Below are 23480 nucleotides of genomic sequence, written 5' to 3' on the forward strand. Positions count from 1 at the left end.
CCTCCCGATAGAGGACAGTGTGACAGAAACATCGGACATTGAGATGGAGTGATGCGGCCTCTTCTTCTGTGGTGCAGGAGGAGGTCTGGCAGGGATCACGCTGACCTTTGACAATGCCAGGGTGATGTACGGCTTCTGCAGCCTGAGGGAGCCCACCGCCGCGCTGCCACGATACATCCTCATCAACTGGGTGAGTCGCCGGGTCAGGTTGGGGGAGGGGCGGTGCATGACACTACACCAAACACACACACACACACACACACACACGCACGCACACCGCCACCAAAGGGTCAAAGCACATTTCTTATGTAACTGTTTGTTTAACAAGGACGCGCCACGTCTCCGACGGGGACGACCCGAATCCAAGGTTCTGCCCGTTCTGCGGCTGAGGCTGCAGCTCTGTGATTGGAGGATTGTTGTTGTTGTTGTTTCTGTTGTTGATTTGAGTTCAATTATGTAATTTTAGCATTGAGGTCATGTTGTACCCTCCTCCCACAATGGAGAAACAACAACAACTCCACAAATGAACATTATGAAGTTTATTTAATTGCATCAGATTGCACAGGTGTACCTAATAAATTGGCAACTTAGCATAAGATGCTGACGTCGCCACAAACAAGCAAAGAGAATAATAGCTCCTTCAATTTGGACACTGGCTCCACTTGCAGGCCATAGCGGTTACAGCATCTATTTCCTGAAGGGCTTTGCTTTCTTCTGATGGGTTTATAACTGAGGCTACCGCATGTGTCTCATGGATTCACATGGACTGAAACCATCATGATGACGTCATGTGTTCACTTCAACCACTCCCTCGTGACATAACCTTCATAACAGACTTCATCTGGGGGTGAACTGAAAACATTTTGTACTGCTGTTGGCTCGATTTTATTTCTTAAGTTTGACTACTTTAAAACTTTCAAAGTGACATGAACAAAAACAAATCTGGTAAACTACTTACATGTGTATATTTTAATTGAAATGAGAAGATATAACTAGCTGGTCCTAAAGTAAAAAAACTAAGTTTTCTCCTTTGTTTTTCTTCTATATTTTAAACACATGTCACTCATTATCTTGTATCTAGCAGTGAGTGATGCATGTGTACCTAGTTTCAAAAGTATTTTTCTACTTGTGGTATGCAAAGCAAAACAGGAAACTTTGCATATTGAACTATATTTACTGAATGATTTTACATCAACAGTAGGAATATTAATGATTATGTTGCTGCTCGCTGTGTTTAATGGGAATTATCAGCAATTTTGAAGTCAGTTTTACCAAATCTGATTGATATATATATGTAAAAAAAGAAGACGGAAGCCCCGTCTGACACAAATAAGACACAACACGTCACCAAGAGAGCAGACGTGGCTGCGATGAACGTTAGAGAGACTGAACGTCCAGTAACAGGCCGAAACGGAGACCAGTCGCCACACATGGAACAGAGAAGAAGAAGCGTGTCCACCAGTGAATTCAACGTGACCTGAAGGAGCTCATTTAACCGCACTAAGGATCCATGAGAGTGTGTCCACAGCATTTAACCCTCCTGTTACCTTTATGGTCAATTTGACCCCATTCAATGTTTAATGTCGGTGTTCTTTCGGGTCAATTTGACCCCAGGCTGTTTTTCACTGTGTCAAACATATAAGAAATATCAACTTTTTTATATATTTAAAGGGCTATTTAGGTAGTCAACAAACAAACATAAAGTACCTCACACTTAAACTTGGAAAACAATATTAATTCTAATAATTTCTGGAGGTTTTAATTGCTGGGGTCAAATTGACCCCAAGGGTAAAATATGTCAGAATATATAAAGGTAACAGGAGGGTTAAACACAGTCTGAGTTCATCCCGAGAGCCGTGAGATAAATGTTTTACTCCCTCAACCTGACAACAGCAGGAGCGCCTCAAGCGGCGCCATTTGCACAATAAGTGGAGGAGAGAAGAAGTGAAAAGAGAAGGAGGGAAAAGTGAAAAGAGAAGGAGAGACGTGGAATTCTGCAATCTGCTCTCATAGGAACTAAGTTTATATACGACTAATTGATTTTCCCAGTTACGCCTAATTGCTGTGTGGATTATGTTCACAAGCGATGATTTCTCCAGTTAAAGTATCCTTTAAATCGTGTTTGTTTAGTACAAATTTGCAATAACAAGTATATTTTTTACGAGAAATTTAATAAAAAGGGTTGTTATGAACAAAGCCGGCAAGTCTCTAGTGATCCGCATAATTTGCTGATAAAATATTTAATTTCCCTTCCGACAGTATTGTAATGTCTATAGCCCCATTCCATTGGTGCTGGGTGTATTTCTCTGGGGGGAGGTGGGTGTGAATTACCTCCTGTTTTTCAGCCATTTTTAATCAGCTCAGTGTGAAATATGATTTTTGTGTGAAACTGAAGGGAGTAGAATTCTCTTTTGATGATTTGATCTTATTGATGGAAAACAAATTAACACCGAAATATAGATCTACTGGGGACCTGCTGGCTGTACAGGAATGACGCACGTTGCCTGTGAACACAACCCCAGCAGCAATTACACATTCCCCACCAAAACATATATTTAAAAAACACTTTGCTGCATTTAAAAGCAATATGAGATGTTGAAGGGAGGTGATGGGGATGGATGACGGCAGTACAACCCTCACAGGTGTGTACACTTCAAACCAAGAACCACCACATTTCTCTAGGACATTGCCGAAAGATAACCATATAAAAAAGCTGTAATCATGCTTTTGTTGTCGAACTTTTTGTTCACTAAAAACAATGAATCATGTTTATAAAACATTATGACGATCCTTCGAGCAAAAAAGATAGAATATACATGTAGAGTATCAAGGAGGCAGGGATGGAGAGATACGGTAAATGCAGTGGACGGAGACGGAAAGGAAAGTGAACCGGGCTGAAATGGACCCGATATTCACACCGACATTTTACAGAAATACACCATGAAATACACCATGAAATACACCATGAAATACACCATAAAATACACCATAAAATACACCATGAAATACACCATGAAATACACCATGAAATACACCATAAAATACACCATAAAATACACCATGAAATACACCATAAAATACACCATGAAATACACCATAAAATACACCATGAAATACACCATGAAATACACCATGAAATACACCATAAAATACACCATGAAATACACCCGAAATTGCCAAAGATGTGTGTCACCGCAGTCGTAATTACGCTGCAGAACCAGTCCCGTTATCTCTCTTACTTCCTCTTTCAACCAGACAAACAGGCAGATGGATAAAGTGGATAAATACTGATATTGAGAGATAAATTGCCTCTCCATAATTGCTGCTTATTGCGTCGGCATTGTGTCGGTTTGAATGAGCCGTGATTACTGTGAACGCCATCCGGCCTTTTGTGGCGATGTGAGCGGCTTCAATACGCCAGCGTGGACAAAAGGGCCCGATGAGAGCAGAGCGAGGGGAAGACACAGACGTGTCTCGCTTTGAATCAAGGTCACCATCTCCCCTCTTTCTTGTCCTCTTCCTGCTCCTCTTCCTCCGTCCTTCCCTCTGTCTCCCGCTCAGGTCGGGGAAGACGTGCCGGACGCAAGGAAGTGCGCCTGTGCCAGCCACGTGGCCACCATCGCGGACTTCTTACAGGTCAGACCCTCCATGGTACTGAAACATATTCCTCAATGAAATCTCTTCTTCCGTGTGTTTTAAACATGTGTTTTATGTTATTGTTTGTTTATATAAATGATGCTAGTTATGTGTCTGAAAGGGCCTGTGAAAGAAATACTCAAAGAAAAAGCGACTCATTATTCTGTCCTGAGAATTCAAATGTTTATATATAAGTTCAAAGTTAAGTATGTTGAAGTGCACATATAATGTAGCTATTTAAATGTTGTAATAGTCACCAGAATGCAGGAAACAAAGTCTTTGAAAATCTATTTTTTTCAAGGAGATGACCCAAAATTCTCCTGGTTTCTGAGGTTTAACTTTAACCTGCAGGTTCGAGACAGATTTCTACAGCACAACTCTTTTTATTAAACATTTCTTTCATCATGAGTGATATTTATTATTATTATATATATATTTTTAAAGCCTTTATTTCACCAGGTAAGCCTCATTGAGATTATAAAGACTCTTCACCCAGAGAGCCCTGGCCCAAGACATCAAATTCAAATTAAACTTTGACAGCAGGGCCTTCATAACGTAAGCGTCAAACATCACACGCTCGCCTCCAGAAAGAGGGTTTCTATAAATGATGTAATGCAGCAGATTTCAATCGATGTCTACTTTAGTTCTGTGTGTGAGTGTGTGTGTGTGTGTTACAGTGCATGACTAATAATTTGTATTTTCAAGGTAAGCTCTCTGCTGAGAGTTCTGAGTTGAATGACAATCCTCTTACCCACTGAGTGTGTGTGTGTCTGTGTGTGTGTGTGTGTGTGTGTGTTTGTCAAACTATGTATTCACACGTGAACACCTGGCTGAGTGAGTGTGTGAGTGTGTGTGTTGCGTGTTGAGGTGTCATTATTCTAAGTGGTCGTTCTCCCTCCCACACAGCATCGACTTCACCCCTCGATCACTCTGACGAGGCTTTCAATGACCCGTTTTGGGAAACACACACACACAAGTCTTTTTTGGGAAACACACACACATAGCCTTTTTGAGAAACACACTCACACACACACCCACACACACAGTCACAGACGTCTTCATTGACACTAGCGCACACGACTATATTGATTTATATGACTCATTATAATAAACTCTACAAGACATCCTGTCAAAGAAATAGAATACAATCTCTTTCGTTCATTAATCAATGAAAAGTCTTTATTGGTATGATTATAATATAAGACAGTGTTCACAGAGCACTGTATAAATACACATACATTGAAAAAAAAGAATATGGATAATAAGAAAGTAAATATATTCTCTCTTTCTCTCTCTCTCTCGCTCCCTTCCCCCCTCCTCCTTCTCGCCCAGGGGGTGGAGGTCACCATCAACGCCAGCAACCTGGACGACATCGACCCGCTGGCCATCGGGCAGCGGCTGACCAACGGGACGGCGGCGCTGGTGGCGAGCCCGGTCCTGAGCCGCCTGAAGACCCGAGAGGAGGAGCACAAAGATGTGGTACGAGGAGCGAGGGGGGGGGGGCACTCTGATCCTATCCTACGGTTTTCACGAAGAACAAACAGAGCTGGACTGACATTTTATTACTTCATACTTATTCTTGCCCTTAAGAATTTATATCAAAAAGGCAAATGTTCATAAATCTAAGAGCAGAATTAACAATGATTTAGTAAACTGTAAACAATTACGTTACAGTACCTCTTGTACATTGAACTCTCCCCCCTTAACTCTGTGATACCACTCCCACGTGGCTGCATCATGACATCAAATGGAAATATCTAACTCCATTATTTCACAGACATTTGGTCAAAATTGCATCCTGCCATATTGAGTGTATTTGAATACTTTGGGATTTCCTCTAGAATGTAACATAAGAAACTAGAACGGGCACTCGGTAGAGCGCATACCTTCGCATATCACAAGATTGGGCATTGAATTATGAACATTTTGGCATTAGTTGCATGCCAATTGGATAGAAATTGACCGCGCTATGGTAAAAAGAAGATTTTGACCTTTTCATGACCTTGACCTTTGACCCAATCGATCCCAAAATCTAATCAAATGGTCCCCGGATAATAACCAATCATCCCACCAAATTTCATGCAATTCGGTTTAATACTTTTTGAGTTATGCGAATAACACGCATACAAATAAATAAATACACAGCGATCAAAACATAACCTTCCGCATTCTGAGAATGCGGAAGGTAAAGAAGATAATCCTGGATTAGTTTATCATCAAAAGGGTAAAGTGCACACAAGACATAGTATGATCAAATATAACAACAGTGAATAAAACAGTACACAGTCTACGGTATCTGAATATTATAGACAATAATACGTACACACGGGCAGAACATTAAACTGAAAGAGGACGATGGGAGTTCACACGGAGCTCTTCACAGGTCAGAGGGATGACGGGGCGTCTTTGTGAGGAGCAGTAATAACACCTCTCACAGAAACACACAAAGTCGTTACGATTTGTTCTCTTCTCCCGGCTGTTCGGGTGAGAAATTCAATCTCTTTCTCTCTCTCTCTCTCTCTCCGTCTCTCTCCCCTGACGCAGGGCACAGTGTACGAGAAGACCAACGCAGAGGTGGAGATGAAGAAAATCAATCGGGAGGAGTTTTGGGAGCAGGCCAAGGTAGGTGGGAAGGAAAGAGGAGAGGAGGAAATGATGGAGGGAAGGAAAGAAACCTTTTGAGTCGTGCCATCATTCGTCAAAATAACGACAACCACAACAAGTTAAAGGAGGATTCTGATTGAATACAACTTGGCTTTAATGATTAAACCCAAGTTCACCGTGGGCCAAATCAGCATCATGGCTGCCCTCTTAAAGGGCCGGAAACGCTTTATAAACTCCTCGAACATGTTGTTAAATAACTCTCTTTGCATTTGATTATTGTTTATTTGAGTGTTGAAATATTGTACATACGGAAATGTCTCTAATATTGTAACATGCATACATTTAATCTTGAACCTTCAAAATAAAAGCACGGGATATTTGTCTTCAATTTCTTGAAGAAAAGGTGATCACGTGCCTTTAAAGCCGCCAGGGGCCACATAAAGCGATGCGGCGGGCCAGATTTGGCCCGCGGGCCTTGTGTTTGACACCTGTGGGTTAATCCATGTGTGATTTCTATCAATTGAACTCACCACCTCTTTATTTGGAGGTCAAGCTGAAGGTGAGCATCAGGCACGTGCACAGATAGAGCCCTAGTGGTGCTCAAGCACCAGCCCTTTTGCCCTGGATGAAAAAAGTGCCCTTTTTGCTCGAGACACATTTTTTTTATTCATCCGTATTTAAGAATAAAAGTTACTCTCTCTGTCATAAACTCCCCCCAAATGTGATTTGATATCCGACGGGGCATTTATTTGAGTTCTTGTGAGAATTTCACCCCGACATGCTCCGACATGATTTCAAAGCTTTGTCCAGCTGTTTACTGATGTCATGTTTGAGTGAGAGAGAGAGAGAGAATCTTTTTTGTGTTGTATAAATGCTGTTTAGACAATTTTGAAAGTATGTTTATAAATGTCACGAGAATTCACAGCCAGAAAATAGGAGCTAAACTATTCTAACAATGCTAGCTCTCGGTGTCATGCTATCCTTGTGCCTCATTGTTTTATGTGTTATGTATCTCTTTGTTTTGTCTGTTCCTGTCTTACAACGATCAATCTTGTAGAAAACAGACAACACGGTTCAGCTAAAATAGTTTTAATTTACAGTAAAGTAACAACACAAGTGATCCAAACTATAGTTTCTCCTCTTCATCACTTTCAATAACACATTTTCGCTGCTTCTGAATTTCCTCTTGGCTGTTGATGTCTATCAATATCGCCCATTTTGAAAATGAGGTCAGAGGGCAATACGGATCTGTATCAGACCAGCAAGGAGGGCAATATGTGGCTGGCATGACGACCCATTATCCAATCAGAATGCTTGTACTGTTGTTGCCATATAATAATTCATCTTTATTCATAAAGAAAATGTAAGATAGCTGTCTAATCCTGCCCAGAGGAAATGAAGGTCGAGGACAGCATCATCAGTGTATTGCTGCTTATGCTTCAACTCTGTCAGAATTTTTTTTTTGGCAATGGGTGCACTTTTTTTTAGGTTTGAGCACCTGCCCCCCAAAATGTCTGTGCACGTGCCTGGTGAGCATGCACCAGATGCTGCCAGACGTCAGCCACTAATAAGTCAGAGGGATCGATAAACATTAGTTTATTCCTAAAGACAAATATAAATGCTCGGGAAACAGTTTGTAGGAAACTGTCATGAAGAAACATTAATCAGGATGGTATCCTCAATAGCCGAGTTCAGAGGAATCGGGTACATTTTGCACAGACTTGAGGTGAGAGTCTGGGAAGTGTTGAGTAAACACAAGCAGAGTGAATCCCAGTTGTGGAAGTGAAGAATGAAGTCGAACGTCGCCGCGGCCTGCAGCCGAGTTGACGATTCACAAACGTTCTTCTTTGCTCGCCAGCGTGAAGAGGAGGTGAGGAAGGAGGGGGAGAAGAAGAAGGTGGCGGAGGAGCGGCAGCTCTTCGAGGAGGAGCGGATGGAGCTGGAGAGGAAAGAGCAGGAGAGCCGGGAGCTGAGGTACCGCGAGAGGGAGCAGCAGATCGAGGAGCACAGGTGAGCAACATCAGGCGGTGCAGTGGAGACCATCCAGTTCAGGGATAACATCTTCAGAAAAGCTGCGCTGCTTATCAATGATTCAAATGATTGATTGATTTCAATTTGCATGCAAAGGTGTGAAGTTGACATTGAATATACAATATTTGCAAGGTTGAATGATCATACGTTGTTTTATTTCATAAAAAGGTATATTTTTTGGCCAGTGAAACACATTTATTTTAACATATATATATATATATACAGGACTGTCTCAGAAAATTAGAATATTGTGATAAAGTTCTTTATTTTCTGTAATGCAATTAAAAAAACAAAAATGTCATGCATTCTGGATTCATTACAAATCAACTGAAATATTGCAAGCCTTTTATTCTTTTAATATTGCTGATTATGGCTTACAGCTTAAGAAAACTCTAAAATCCTATCTCATAAAATTTTAATATTTCCTCAGACCAAGTAAAAAAAAAGATTTATAACAGCTGAGTGTTTGTCAAGGCTCAGGAAACCCTTGCAGGTGTTTCGAGTTAATTAGACAATTCAAGTGATTTGTTTAATACCCTACTAGTATACTTTTTCATGATATTCTAATATTTAGAGATAGGATATTTGAGTTTTCTTAAGCTGTAAGCCATAATCAGCAATAAATCAGAATAAAAGGCTTGCAATATTTCAGTTGATTTGTAATGAATCCAGAATGCATGACATTTTTGTTTTTTTAATTGCATTACAGAAAATAAAGAACTTCATCACAATATTCTAATTTTCTGAGACAGTCCTGTATATATATATTATTTTATATAAATATATCTAGAAAATAAAAGCATATGCGCCACACAAACTACAGGTAACGCATAATAAAAAATTTAAAATAGTGTTTTTTAAATGTAATTTTAGAATTTTTATATATGCGTTAAAATGTAGAAAAAATTGTTTTATATATATGTGTGTGTTACAATATATGTATGTTAAAGTTATTCTTTGTATTTTTTACAAATATATACATATATATATATATATATATATGTTTGTATATATGTGTGTGTGTCTTAAAATAAATGTGAGTTTTCCCTCTTTATGAAATAAGACAACTTATGATCATTTTAACACATTTTTACCCAAGTTTCCATGCAAATTGCAATCAATCAATCATTTGAATGAGTGGAACAACACAAATATATCACAATAACAACAATAAAGCTGTTACCCAACCTTCCAAGGTTGATCCACACCAGGGGAAATGGGACGCTGGTTTAGGTTCGACCTGGAAGTTCTCGGGTGTGTGAAGTGTCGTCTAATCTATGTTTGTGTGTGTGTGTGTGTGTGTGTGTGCGTGTGTGTGTGTTTGTGTGTGAGCAGGAAGAAGTTTCTGGAGGAGGAGGAGACCAAAGAGAGGTTGCGGAGCCAGACCACCATGGTGAGTTTCTTTAAATCTCTGACACTGCTGGTCATTAATCACAAGATTCCACTTGAAACGTCTTCCTCCTGGAGACTTGCTTCATCCCGTGAGAAGTGTTCAGGCTCCTTGTGTGTGTGTGCGTGTGTGCGTGTGTGTGTTTTTCTTCATAGGCTTTTATTTGTTTCTGTTGAACGCCTCTGGTTTTCATCACGAAAACTAAATCAATTTGTCTGACAGTGGGGTTTGTCCTTGAAGGGAGTGATTATACGCTGTGTGTGGTTTACCAAAATGTCACATCTGGCCGTGAGAGTGTGTTCAGGCCATCAGTGTGTGTGTGTGTGTGTGTGTGTGTGTGTGTCTCTCACTCATCTCGCAATCAGCCGCCTGCTGGGATGTTTCAGCCAATCTTCTGAACATCTTGATCTCTCCGTCCTTGTGGTTTGCGACGCCTTGCTCAAGGGAACTTTAGTCACTGTTTGTCACCGACGGGAAGCGGGGGAGGCACCAGCAGGTTGCTGATGACCCCCCCCCCCCCTCCCCTCCTCCTTCTTCTGTCTCCAGAGCGTCCATAGATTTAGATTCATAAACAATCTGTTTTGCAGGAGGCTTATTTTGGAGAAAACGTATAGTGCTCCATCAGTAACGTTTTTTATTAAAAAAGAGATGCAACACTCACTCAAGGAATGTGTTGATGCTTCTATATCTGCAAGTCTTTAAAAGCATTGATTTAAGTTTACATATTTTGAAAAAGGAGAGAAAAAAAGGCTTTTGAAAAAAAAATTGAAAATACAAAAGAATAAAAGACATCAGGTTCTTCTTTGCTCTCGGTTTGAATCCTTGGTTTATTTTTTGAATCCTTGGTTTATTTCTTGAATCCTTGGTTTATTTCTTGAATCCTTGGTTTATTTTTTGAATCTTGGTTTATTTCTTGAATCCTTGGTTTATTTTTTTAATCATGGTTTATTTCTTGAATCCTTGGTTTATTTTTTTAATCCTTGGTTTATTTTTTGAATCCTTGCTTTATTTCTTGAATCCTTGGTTGTTTTTTTTGAATCCTTGGTTCAAGTTTCCTTCCCTTCTTGTCTCCTTCCTCTCTGCAGGCAACAGAGGCGAGCCTGGACGAGCTGAACCTGGACAAGAAGGAGACTGAGGTAGAGGTGAGTCCCGTTGCTCTTATGCAGCACATATTCTCAGCCAAGAAGATAGAAAATAAACCAAGTGTTAAACATATCTGTAGATTTTAAGAGTGTGTTAAATTAGAATGTAATCTACTGTAGATTCAAACAATAAAATAGTATTCATTGAGCTATTATGCCTTTACGATTGTTTAAAATATAAAAAAATGTAATGCATTCAATGAATCATGTCTGCATCGTTCTGTATTGGCTTCATCGGCTCGACATAACCTCTGAACAAGCGGAGCTGCCGCTCTGCTGTCCCGTCTCTGTTCCTCCGTGTGCTTCCAGGAGGCGAAGGCCATCATCGCTCAGCGGTCAGAAAACCCGCGAGAGTTTTTCAAGCTGAAGGAGAGAGCCATGACGGTCAGCGTCGACACCTCCCCCGTCTCCGTCCACAGGACCGGTAAACGCTTCACGACTCACCTCTCAGCCGTCTTCTGGGTTATGAAACCGGAAGAGAGCAAATTAAAACATCAGACGAGGCATTTTGGAGCCCGGACAACGGAGGTGGAAAGAGCGGAGAGAACCTTCTCTCTCTCTCTCGGCTGAATAACTTAACGGCTTTATTTAAGTCGTGACACAAACACGTCTTTTAAGAGCTCGCCTCCAACGAGTACATTTACCCTCGTACTGGGCTAAAGTACAGCGATGTCAACATTGCATAATGAGCACAAATGTAGAGGAAGAAAAGTACTTATTGTGCAATATTTTCATGGTGTTATATTATTTTTAAACATTATACTATTCTATCTGTTTCACGAGCGATAGTAAGTTTAAAAAAGTGTTTTAAATTTTACTTTATTAATATGTATTCCATTAAATATTGTCTACAGTGTAGCATTTTATGGTATTTTGTACTTTTATTTAAATATATTTCAGCAGAAAATACTATATTCTTTAATCCACTACATTATATATTTTAGGAATGTTTCTTTTTTAAATTTTTTTAATTACAAATTAGTTTAAAAAACAAACGTGATATTCTTTCATTATGTAGCACTAAAATCTACTCAGCAGTAGACAATATTTAATGGATTCCACATTAATAAAGTATAATTTAACTATACATGTTTGTGAAACAGACATAATAGTTTAATATTTTTTCAATATAACACAGTGAAAGTAATGCGCAATGGTACTTTTTCTTTTTCAAAATGTTTGCTCATAATCCTTTTGAAACAGGACTTTTACTTGTAATGGAGTATTTGTAGTGAGTACAAGTTCCTTAATATTGTACAGGTGGGTGTGATGGTTCATGGCCTCCGGGTCATCATCAGGTGTCAAGTCCAGCACGTTGTTCATCACGTTCCACATCTCCTCAGCATGTTTTGGATGGCTGCTGTTGAGCCTTGGGGCACATTTGAACCCCTTAAACTTGTTGTTTTTCAGCAATTTATATTTTAATTTGCACCGTTGTTTGTTGTCTGTGTGCAGCGTTCGTGTTCTGCTTCAACCTCAGGGTCAAAATCTCAGTGGCAGGGATGTCATACCCACTGGGGAACATGTCCCGCTCATCTTTTAAGATATATCCCACTCCTATTTCTACAGTTTCACGTTGATTGTTCTCACTATAATCCCTCCGGTGTCACTTCTGATATGAAGACATGAATTGCTCTAATTATTTATGCTCATTCACGTCAACTTGAATTACCTTAAACCAAACTGTGATAATCAGGTTGCACATACGTTCTTTACTCTAGAAGACTTGCTGGACATTTGCTCTGTCATGTTATCCGGCGAGGCGTCACGCCGGACAATCAAATATCTGCAAGCGCATATTCCTGCTAGATTACATTTTAATGCGGATGACCAAACATCCTATTTGTCATCATAAAAGGTTTTCAAAAAGGTTTTGGGTCTCAGATGAAGTCCTGCAGAGACTATTCAGGGCTGAAATACCCTTTTTTTTCTTCACATGTTTTAATCAATCAATGAATGTAAAGTAATTAATTTGAATAATATTTATATTATTTGATGTTGAGCCGTTATTTCTTTAAAGCGCGATAACCAGGTTCATTATAATGTGTTTGATTTTCAACGAGCAAATAATCAGGAGATTCATGTCGTGTAAACACCGAAAGATTTTCCGTTTTCAGGGACTTAAAATGTCCTTCTGTGGGATTCATTATCTTGAAACATAAATCTGCCGGTTGAAAGCAGCACAAATGGAAGTTTGCCAAACTGTCGGCGTTTCACTTCAGCTCTCCTGCTCGCTACAGCCAGTTTGTTTAAAGTCAAACTAACTACTTTTCTTTTTTTCTCTTTCCTTCTCACTTTCTTTTTTTCATCGCGGGTTTTCTTCCTCCACCTCTGTACTCATTTGACCTCACATCTTCATTCCTCCTTTCTCATTTCTCTCACTCCTCCATTTGTTTATTCCCGCCCTCCTCCACTCTTTAATTCACCTTTCTCTTTCTTCTTCATGGGTTTTTTCACGGGACTCTCCTCTGCCTTTCCCGCAATTGACATCTTGTGTCTGGACTCTGACTCCATCCTGTCTTCCTTCTCCTGTCCCTCCCTCTCCTGCTCCTTGTCCGTCTCGTCTCACCGTCTCGTCCGTCTTCCCCCCGTCTCTCTGTCCTGGTGCGTCGCTTCGTGTCTCCGTTCACTTCCTCTTTGTGCGCGTGCGTCCGTGTGTGTCCGTGTGTGTGTGGCTTTGTGTCGTCTCGACCGCCAGGCCGCTTGGACAGCCCGTTCTTGAAGCAGCAGCACAGTCCGAGCCGCCCCAGTCCGACCCCCCCGCCCCGGGGCCCGTCGCCCCTCCGCACCCCTCCACACGCACGGACGCAGCCCAGCGCTGCAGCCGGTAGGTACAGCACATAACCGATAAACAGCAGGAGAAGAAGACAGGTGGATCCCTCCCAAAACCCCCGAATCCCCGCCCCCCAACCCCCACAGATAGAGACACTGACGTGAAACTGCATGTGAATTAAAACAATATAAAATGTGAAAGATTAAGAAGATATATTTACGTGCATCCTAACTAATGATGAGCAGTTAGACCTCTCAGACCAACGCGGTTTATCGCTTTTTTTACGTCCACATGCATTTTCATGATTTCAGTATTCGCTCCTCATCTTCGTAGCACACACACACACACACACTTTCCCACCCCACACACAAGCCCTTAGAACCACCTCTCAACCAACTCTTACCAATTTACCCCCTAAACCCTGTCCCCCGTTCCCCATCCCTTCTCATTATCGTAATGATCTATTTTGAAGGGTAAGTCGGTTCATATTTTTTAGATTTGTTCTTGTCGACAAATCCCATTAAAAAAAAAACCAAAGCAACAATGTTTGTTTCTACCTACTAACACGTACTGCGTGTGCCTGTAGAGCTCCTCCCTCTGGGCTGTAGAGCTCCAAAACGGTTAAACCCAATCAGCCACACGGTTTCACAGGGTGTCATGCTCCTTCATTACCATGAACACACACACACACACACACACTCACACATATCTATGATTATCACATACACTAAATGCAGCCCTGTCGCCAGGATTTGTTTTTTGGCATTGTACGTACAACGTGATGCGCTGAGCGCAGACGGAGCCGGGTACCACCGTGAGTGAACGTTTTAATAACCAGTGCACGAAGCAAGAAAGTCCACTAAGAATGAGTGAAGGATAGTAAAGACTTGACGGTATTGATAAAGCATAGGAACTAACGGATTAAAGGGACAAATGCTTGAATGTCTGGTTTGTTTGTTTTGTTTTAGTTTGTTTTGTTTTAGTTTTATATATAAGGCTCTTCGGAACAAGTATTCAAGCAATCATAGGTTAGGGCACTTATAAGCTAGATAGCTTCAGCCTTACCCCTTTCGGTCAGCCACATGTATCTTTCTTACATGCTGATCGAAATAAATAAACTCATTCATTCATTCATTCAATGAATTTGAATGTTGTTGTTATATCGTGATTATTTTATGCGAATCATTGTCTTTTTTCTAACCTCAACCAAGTGTTGTTGTTTATTAACCAAGTGGCTTTGTGAGTTTCTGCAATTAGACAAGACACAAAGAGGATATGAAACATATTCATGAAAAGCATTTTTTGGTTCAGAAACTTTGACTTCGGCGTACAGCGTATGACATTTGAATACAAAAAGCGTACAATGCCAAAAACAAATTCATCAGAGCACCAAATGTTGACTAACCTGCTGCTGAAGATAATCCCCAACCAACTATTACTATTACTACTATTACTATTAATCATTATTTACTAGAAACTACTTAAAAATACAGTGGCCGGCTTTTCGTCTTCAGTGGGAACCAGCGGTTTGTATCTGAGAGAGAAGTATTGAGAGACGCACTATTGTTGGTTTTGGTCTTTTCATTATTGATGACAATAAGAACAATATAAAATAATTCCAAGATTTTCCTTTCAGTGAAGATATTTCAACACCTACCCATTTCCCTTTTTGTAAGTACGTTAACAGCAGTGGGAGCTTATAAGCTTATTACAACAACAAAAAACACAACAATTAACAAATAAATCAAAACATATCCGTAAAAGGAAATTCAGAAAAGGCAACTAAATACCTGCTCACGTTAGCATGGATGCTAACAGGGTCTTTACTGTGTTTGACCCCCAAGGACATTAAAAACCAGCCCCTTTTGAGCATGACACCTTTTCAGATGTAATAACAAGCTAATAGGCACACAGCATTTCCCGAACTGCGAGTAGATTATGAAATATCCCTGAGCATTATGGCTGAAAACCATAAAGCTGTTTGTCGGTTTGTGTTATAGATGTCGAGATCCTTCTGACGTCGTCCAGTCAGCCGCTGCGGTTGAATTATTTTCAGAAATGTTTTTTTTTTCTGATGTTTTCTGATTCTAAATCAGCAACCAGGTCATGTCACTTTAACTCCAGAATCTCACTGGTTTTCTGTCACCTCCCTTCTCTTCTGATCCTCATCTCATGCCTCTTCTGATCCTGGATCTGCTTCACCCCTCTGCGCACGCACACTCTAAATGCACGCTCCTCCTGCGGCTTTAAATCCTGACCGACTGACCCAACTGTGAGTGTTTGTGTGTGAATGTGACGTCGTCGAGCCGCCCGCCAGTCGCCACCGTTGTTCGTCGGCCTTTGAACTGAATGTGGATCTTTGCCCTTTGACCCGTGTGATGTTCACGTCATTCTGTTTAAAGACCTTAATGGTGGTGTATGTTTTCGCCCACTAACTACAAGCCAATGGTTTTAGATGTTTTTATTTCAGAAACCTCCGACATCCAAGAGTCCAAGACCATTGACAAAATATGCTGTTAAAAAGTGCTAATTAACAAAACTTTTTTCAAAATTCCTAAAATGCATTAACTAATAAGAGTTTCCAATCTGATTCTCACAACTGACGTACCGAACAAATATACTTTACGGGTCAGTTCACAAAATACGATCTACTCTCTCTGACCTTTTGTGCTATCCAACTGTGCAGATGGTTTGGGTCTTTGTCCAGGTTTCGAGATACCTTTCTCTGAGATGTCTGCCTCCACACTATAATAATGGAAAGATGTTGCATTTGTCCTGGACAACAACAACAAAAGAGACAAACTATCTGCATTTGTTCTGGATAAATCAACACTTGAAATGCTCATAAACAGCAATAATGTAGCTACTGGGGAAAACCATGCAGACCACCTTTGTTATCTACAGTGTGTGTTATTGCACGTGTTAGGCGCTGTAATGGCAGATGTTATGTTGGGGGGACCAGGAACCGGCTCATCCCTGTCCCTCGTGACAGCTGGCAACAAAGAAAGTTCTCTGTAATCAATCCTTCTTTTAATATTAGTCCCTCCGAGTCTTTCGAGGCTGTTAAACCAGGAGCTGAACTGGAGACCCCCCCATGCACGTCTCTGCTGAGCTGGATGTGTTTTGTCATTTCAAACAGGGTCACACATCTCAGTCAGACGCTTGTTTCCAGTCAAAGCGACGCCGTTTGTTTTTTCTCATCCGTGGCTTCATGTGTTCACGTCCTCTGAGGAAATCTTGTTGTGGTTTCTGAACAGGAAGTTTGACTCCAACGAGCATGACATCGTCGAAAAACATCTGAGTGAAAGTGACGTTTTCCGTGGTGGAAGTTTGATCCTGTAGCCTCTCGCCGTGTTGGTGTTTGTCATAACGAGGTTGTGTCGTCGGCCTTGTGACTGGGACTCGCCCACAAGGGCTCCCTGTGTGCATCGATGGCTTCACGATGAATGTTCAGAGGGTATTCGATGGCTGTTCGATGGCTTGCTGGATTGTAGTGATTGCGTCTTGTGTTTTGGTGACAACTAACCTGGAATATGTCACTGTCCTATTGAGCGGTACCGATTTTCTCTGTCTGTGTGACATGTCCAGGCGTCAATTGGCAATGCCCCCTGTGCTCGTTGCATTTGTCTTATGTTTAACCCTCCTGTTACCTTAGGGTCAATTTGACCCCATTCAATGTTTAACTCTCCTGTTACCTTTATATTTACTGACATATTTTACCCTTGGGGTCAATTTGACCCCAGCAATTAAAACCTCCAGAAAATTATTAGAATTAATATTGTTTTCCAAGTTTAAGTGTGAGGTACTTTATGTTTGTTTGTTGACTACCTAAATAGCCCTTTAAATATATAAAAAAGTTGATATTTCTTATATGTTTGACAGGGTGAAAAACAGCCTGGGGTCAAATTGACCCGAAAGAACACCGACATTAAACATTGAATGGGGTCAAATTGACCCCAAGGTAACAGGAGGGTTAAGACAGAGTGGCCAAGTCTCAATTGCTTGGCACGAGACATTTGCTTTCAGGCACAAATATGACACACATGAGGCAAAGCAACACAGGGTTAGGGTTACAGGGTTAGGGTTAGGAGCCATCGCTCGATGAATAAGACTAAGAATGTACAGTTCTTTTAATGCACAGGTGTCAAACACAAGGCCCGCGGGCCGAATGCGGCCCACCACGTCATTTTATGTGGCCCCTGATGGCTTGAAAGACATATGATCACCTTTATATCTTTATATATATATATATATATATATAAAAACCCTTTAATATCTTAAAGGCAGACTGAGAAGGATTTGTCCACGTTCAACTCCAGATTGACTCGTTTCAGGCGGGTCTCGAAGACACAGACACCGCCACCCACTTCTCGTGAGGATTGAGAAGGATTATTTTTCGGACAATCTTACTCAATCTGCCTTTCAGTAGACTTTCTAAAAAACAGATTCATGTTCATTATTCCAAATTCTGGCAAAGTTAAACATTCTGTGTTACAGATGTTCAACACATCTGGTTTATAAGTGCAATAACGTCGCTCAAGGACGATTCTGGCGAATATTTTTTGCTCTGTGCTGTTGTGTTTTCGATGTTTCGATGTGTGCCATTCTGTCCCTCTAGGCGACGACGACGATGAAGCATACGCAGATCGCAACATGGCCGCCGTGTCGCCCGTTCCTAAACTAGTCACCCCGTCCATCAAAGAGGACTTGTGCCGGGAGGAGGACGACGACTGCAGAGACGAGTGGGGTAAGTGCGGCAGGGAAATCAATGTGGAAATGAAGTCTCCCGAGATGCCGTTGAAACGAAAAGGTTCGACGGTTACACGTCTTTTGATCTGCAGGTCACCGAATCAACTCGCGGGCGGTGCATAGGACATTTAGAAATAACACTTTCTCCATCAGATTCGGTGCCAAAGCAGGAGCAGAAAGCGCCGTTGCAGGAGTCGACCTCCGCCAAGCCCGTGCAGAGCGTCGCCCCGCAGGCCCGCGACTCCTCCGGCTTCTCCGTGTGGGAGTCCGGCAACGACAGCCTGGTCAACCTGTGGGACAGCAGCTCCGGCCCTCCCCCCAACCACTCCCAGACCTCCCAGTCCTCCAATCTGGTGGACCTGATGGGCGGCGACGTCGGCGCTCCTCCGCCCGGCACAGCCGGCGCCGCCACCAGCGCCAAGCCCCAGCCCCTCCTCAGCTTCGACGAGATGGCGGACGGGACCTTCTGCTCGGCCGCCACCGAGGACGACCCCGCCAGTCTTGTGGACGTGATGGGCCCCGACCAGATGACCCTCAGCTACCAGCATGCACTGCAGCATGCATCCGGGGAAAAGAAGGTGCTGGAAGACGGACAGCGACTGATGACCAATGGGGACACGCTGCTGAAAGAAGGCTCTCAGGTCAGAACGTGTTTTAATGATCGTGCCGTGCAGTGGGGAATATGTTTGCAGTCTTTTTCTTTTGTTAATAGTTTTTCTTTCTCCTTCTATCTGGCGGTTCTTATAGGCGAGTGAGGGCTACTTCAGCCAATCACAGGAGGAAGGATTTGGCCAATCAGAAGAGTCCTCGGCTAAACCTGCGCCTGTCTTTTATAACAAGCCACCAGGTGAGATACATATTCTAATGTAATAATCAACATAAGAGATTTTTATTTGGAGTATATTCATCAGTTTTCCGTGATAAATCCTTCTTTCAGGAAAGTTATAATGTTCAGTTCTTCTTGAAACTGAGAGGTGTTGATTCTCCTGTATGATCCTGTTGGGTGGTCTAGAGCAGTGGTTCTCAGCTGGTCTGGCTCCGGGACCCACCGTCTCCCCTTGATGACAAGCCGCGACCTAAATCGCGAAACATTCTCATATCTTACATTTATTTAATGATTAATGTTATCTTTATTGAAAAAACAGTGCTTTTCTTTGAAAAATAAAGTCATTTCTAAGTGACCCCAAACTTTTGAACGGTAGTGTATGCCAACACAAAAACAAGTTGAATGATAATCAAAACGACCAGCTGGTGCTAGAGAGGGAACTATTTCTATAAAAAGTGCATTTTAATTAAAAAACAAAAAGTGCATCTTCAGGACACGAGGTATTACAACATACAAAACAATTTAGGATCTTCAGCCATTTTATTCACAAACAAAAAAGTCAGACAACTAAGAAGTAGTATTAAAAAAAGACTCAAATGACCTAACTTTAACTGAGAAAACACTCTCACTGAATCTATGACAAACAATAAACTAAAAAGGTCACTGTCTTAGGGGGGCAGCTTTCCCACAAATTCAAAATAAATTAAATAGAAAAGTTCACCAGTTGAGAATCACTGATGGTGCTGTTCCTATTATTATGTCCACCCCACTTATATCCATGAGGGTTGGCTAAATATAATTAACACCTATCATGCGTCAATAAAACGTGTTTTTGTGTGTTCAGAGATCGACATTACGTGCTGGGACACGGACCCCGTGGGCGACGAAGACGACGACTAACCAGCCAATCAGACGCCACCACAGGACCAAGAGGAAGTAGGAAGTGCGCTTCATGAAGAAACTGATTTTTTTCTAAAAAAACAAAACACAAACAAACAAAAAAGTAACAATAATAACGAATCTTGCATCAAAAGTACTTCTGTATTATCTTTTAGAGGGAAACAAAACAGTAGCCAACATTTAAAAAAAATGACGGGGTTTGAGTTTAAAGATGGTTTGAAGGCTCAGTTATGGGCTTTTTTTCTGTGTTTGTTATTTTATTTATTTGTTGGGTTTTTTTTCTCTTTTTTCTTTGCTATGCAGATGTTATAGCTGGGAGTGGGGGGACTTTAGTTTGTGTAAATGATTTATTACACGTTAACGTGGCGCGCTGCTGCATATTAGAGACAATGGAGCCCAGTGTGTGACAGGCGGCCGCCACACCTAGTCTGTAGTGCTTTTATAACACCCTATAAAACTAATACGGTGGATCGTTACAGCTGCCATGTATATCTTCACTCTCTGATTCTTTTCTTACCTCTTTTTCACCTCCCTCCTCCCTGCTGCCTTCCTCCAAAAATATCCAGAAATATTCACCTCTTCAAGTCAATTAATCTTGTATTTAGCCCTCAATTTATTGGAGAAAAAAGGTGACATTTGTATTTATTGTGGTGTATCTAAACAGCTGATGGGACCCTGAAAGAAATCTATTCAGTCAAATTGTGGCTCCGTTTGTTTTCCTTTTTTTTTTGTTCCTTCTGTTTGATTTTAAGACTGAATTCAAGATTAAATGGCTTGTAAATCTGGTTGCTCTTTTTCAGTGCACTTTTCTTTTCTTTTTTTCTTCTGCCTCCTCGCAGATCAACTGCAGCCTCTAAATCAAACCCTCCCCTCTGGTTCAAGAGAAGTCATAGTTTATATCCCACTTATATATTTACACAGCAAAAAGAAGAAGAGGCTCTTCATCGAATCTTGATGAATATACTGTAGATATTTTTCCAAGAGTAAACAGTTTTGTAGGAGAGTTTGGCTTTAAGATAATGAACATTAAGCCACATTCAGCTTGTGCACAGCAGGAAAAAACAAGAAACCAATGAATCGTTTGTATGATTCTGAACTTCCTCCAAAAACTAAAAAAAATAAGACTTTATAATGTGGGCTTTTTTGGACCGCAGTGAGCACGGCTCCTGTTCGGAGTCGAGGAGGTTTTGGGAGGCAGGACTGCCTTTTCCTTATTAAAAAAATGTAAAAAAGCAGTTAGGCCTTATTGTTCCACTCAGACTGAGGCTGTTAAACTTGTAAACTTGGGCCACACGGTGTTTTCAAACTTTTTACAACTTTGTTTTTTAATCTGCATGGAGAACCAGATGCTCATAATTTATCACATCACTACTGTACTGATTTGATCAAATCAATCTTATTTATCGAGGGGTCTCTTCACAGCCAGCATGGACAGGAAGAACATTTACAGCTGGCAAGAAGCCATTTAAATACGGGCATGCGAGTAATGTACAATATGAAACTGTCTATATCCTTCCTTTGGACTTTTAAGTTCACAAAAAAACACACTGCTTCCACTCTTAAATTCCTCAATTTTAAAGTGCAATACGCACCTGATCATCCCCTTTAAGGCTTCGGTAAAGTTCGTAGGAATTCCAACGGGTGACATTTTATCTTTTTTTTAGTTCAAGAAGTATGGCCTGTGTGAAAAAGACAAAAGTTGCTCAGCCAACATATCCGCAGTGTAATTCTGCGACATGAACTGAAGATTTTAAAAACTGTTCTGAAATCTGTTCCTCCAAGCAGCTTAAAACAAACACTCAGAGTGATTCTTTATTCCTCCCTGACCCACAAGTCTGCTGCCTCACTGCATTTGTTCTGTGCCATGCAAACAACAACAAAAGTACCACGTGTATTTTATTTTTTATTTTCATTTTTTTTATTTCATTGATGCAATATTTAGTTGCCCTGGAAACTGGAGTGAGAGGCGGGATGAGATGGGAGGACGTGTGTGTGTTTTCAATATCTGTCAAAGAGTGTGCTAGAATTGATTTTCAGGACCTTTTTGAATATTAGCAACAACCGTGTTAGTCTTTTTTTGCTGTAAATTCCTGTAGAAAATAATAACTCCTAGGCAATAATAACATGTGTGTGTAGAGCACCTGGATACTGTGTGTGTATGTGTGTATGTGTGTGTGTGTGATGCCTTTGGGGACCTGGTTTGATTTATACCTCTGCATCCCACATGATCAGGTGACAGGAGGACGATGCGCCCGCATCCAACATGCACTTCATTTTATTAAATCCTGTGAAATCAGACTCAATAAGTGAATAAATACGCAACCCGTGAACTCATTTCTGTGCCATTTTTCATATCTGTGTTGCCGGTAAACATTTATTTGGCCATTTTACAAATTAAAAGAAATCTAGAAATATTTTTGGGGCATAGACAGTAGGAATAAACTTTCTTGCAGCATATGATGAAATGTTCGAGAACTACAGAGACAACAGCTCTCACAATAATATAATAAAAATATGATTTTAAAAAAAGAGAAATAATGACCATACAAATCGTACATTGGGACACGTGGTTGGAAGGTTGTTTATATCAACGGCAAGTATATTAACGTATTAATTAAAACTTTTTCCTCCCAGATTTAACTTAAATAAATGTGGTCAAATAAAAAAGGAAGCATTGCAACAGCTTGAGCTCCTGGTAAGTTGTGAAATTGATTGTAAGTTGCATTTGTGTGCCAGTTAGAGGAAAGTCACCTGAGCAAAGAACCCCGGAACATGTCAGTGGCACAAGGGCGGGCTGCAGCCACTCGTCCGCTGATTGGCTGCAATCTGCCGTCCCTTCAGGACTTTTTCGCTTCAAGGACCCTGAAGCGAGCAACGAAGGTTGTAGCCGACCGCTCACATTGAGTCCCTTTCCTCTGGCAGGAGGATGAGGTCCATCAGGACCGAGACCTCACGCCACACAAACACTTCCTTCAGTCACTCCCCTGCACATCACCTAATTCTTCCCTTAAATGCACGTAACGCTTCACTTAAAATACACGTATCACTTTAAACTTACTTACACTGGTTAAAGTACGTAAACCTGCCTGTCTGTGCACTTTATTTTATATTTATATTCTTAATTCTCACACTGTGTTGATTGTATTTAATGTCATTGGTGTACCACCCGCTATGACACACTCCTTATTTGTGAAAACACACTTAGCAATAAAAGGTTCTGATTCTGAAATACATTCAAAATTAAAATTAATCTGGATTGTTCGTGTCGTTCCTGTGTCCACCACTAGATGGCGCCGTTGTATTTCCTTTCCACTGCAGGACGCCCTCTGAGCTCAAGCTCCTTGAGAGGATGTTTTACTGTTTCCTGTTCTGCTCTTTTGCTCTTTCGCTCCAATCTTGATAAACAAATAACATCTTTTTAATAATCTG

At 41.0% G+C, this 23480-nt stretch overlaps 1 protein-coding gene across 4 annotated transcripts in view; it reads left to right on the top strand.

Annotated features, from left to right (window-relative positions):
• The window catches only part of dbn1 (drebrin 1), a 96486-nt gene extending 74101 nt beyond the window's left edge, over positions 1–22385 (top strand). The window contains exons 3-15 of one of the 4 annotated variants that reach the window (XM_056440175.1): positions 78–190; positions 3562–3651; positions 4969–5115; positions 6181–6258; positions 8099–8250; positions 9607–9664; positions 10747–10803; positions 11113–11227; positions 13502–13630; positions 18195–18323; positions 18479–18966; positions 19073–19172; positions 19996–22385. In XM_056440175.1, the coding sequence (XP_056296150.1) occupies positions 78–190; positions 3562–3651; positions 4969–5115; positions 6181–6258; positions 8099–8250; positions 9607–9664; positions 10747–10803; positions 11113–11227; positions 13502–13630; positions 18195–18323; positions 18479–18966; positions 19073–19172; positions 19996–20051 (1712 nt within the window). In that variant the 3' untranslated portion in view covers positions 20052–22385. The remainder of the gene's footprint in view (positions 1–77; positions 191–3561; positions 3652–4968; positions 5116–6180; positions 6259–8098; positions 8251–9606; positions 9665–10746; positions 10804–11112; positions 11228–13501; positions 13631–18194; positions 18324–18478; positions 18967–19072; positions 19173–19995) is intronic. The other 3 variants (XM_056440182.1, XM_056440191.1, XM_056440200.1) reach the window with 3 other exon arrangements.
• Positions 22386–23480: the final 1095 nt, after the last annotated feature.

The sequence above is a fragment of the Pseudoliparis swirei genome, chromosome 3 (genome assembly GCF_029220125.1).
Source record: "Pseudoliparis swirei isolate HS2019 ecotype Mariana Trench chromosome 3, NWPU_hadal_v1, whole genome shotgun sequence".
In the NCBI taxonomy this organism is placed as follows: Eukaryota; Metazoa; Chordata; class Actinopteri; order Perciformes; family Liparidae; genus Pseudoliparis; species Pseudoliparis swirei.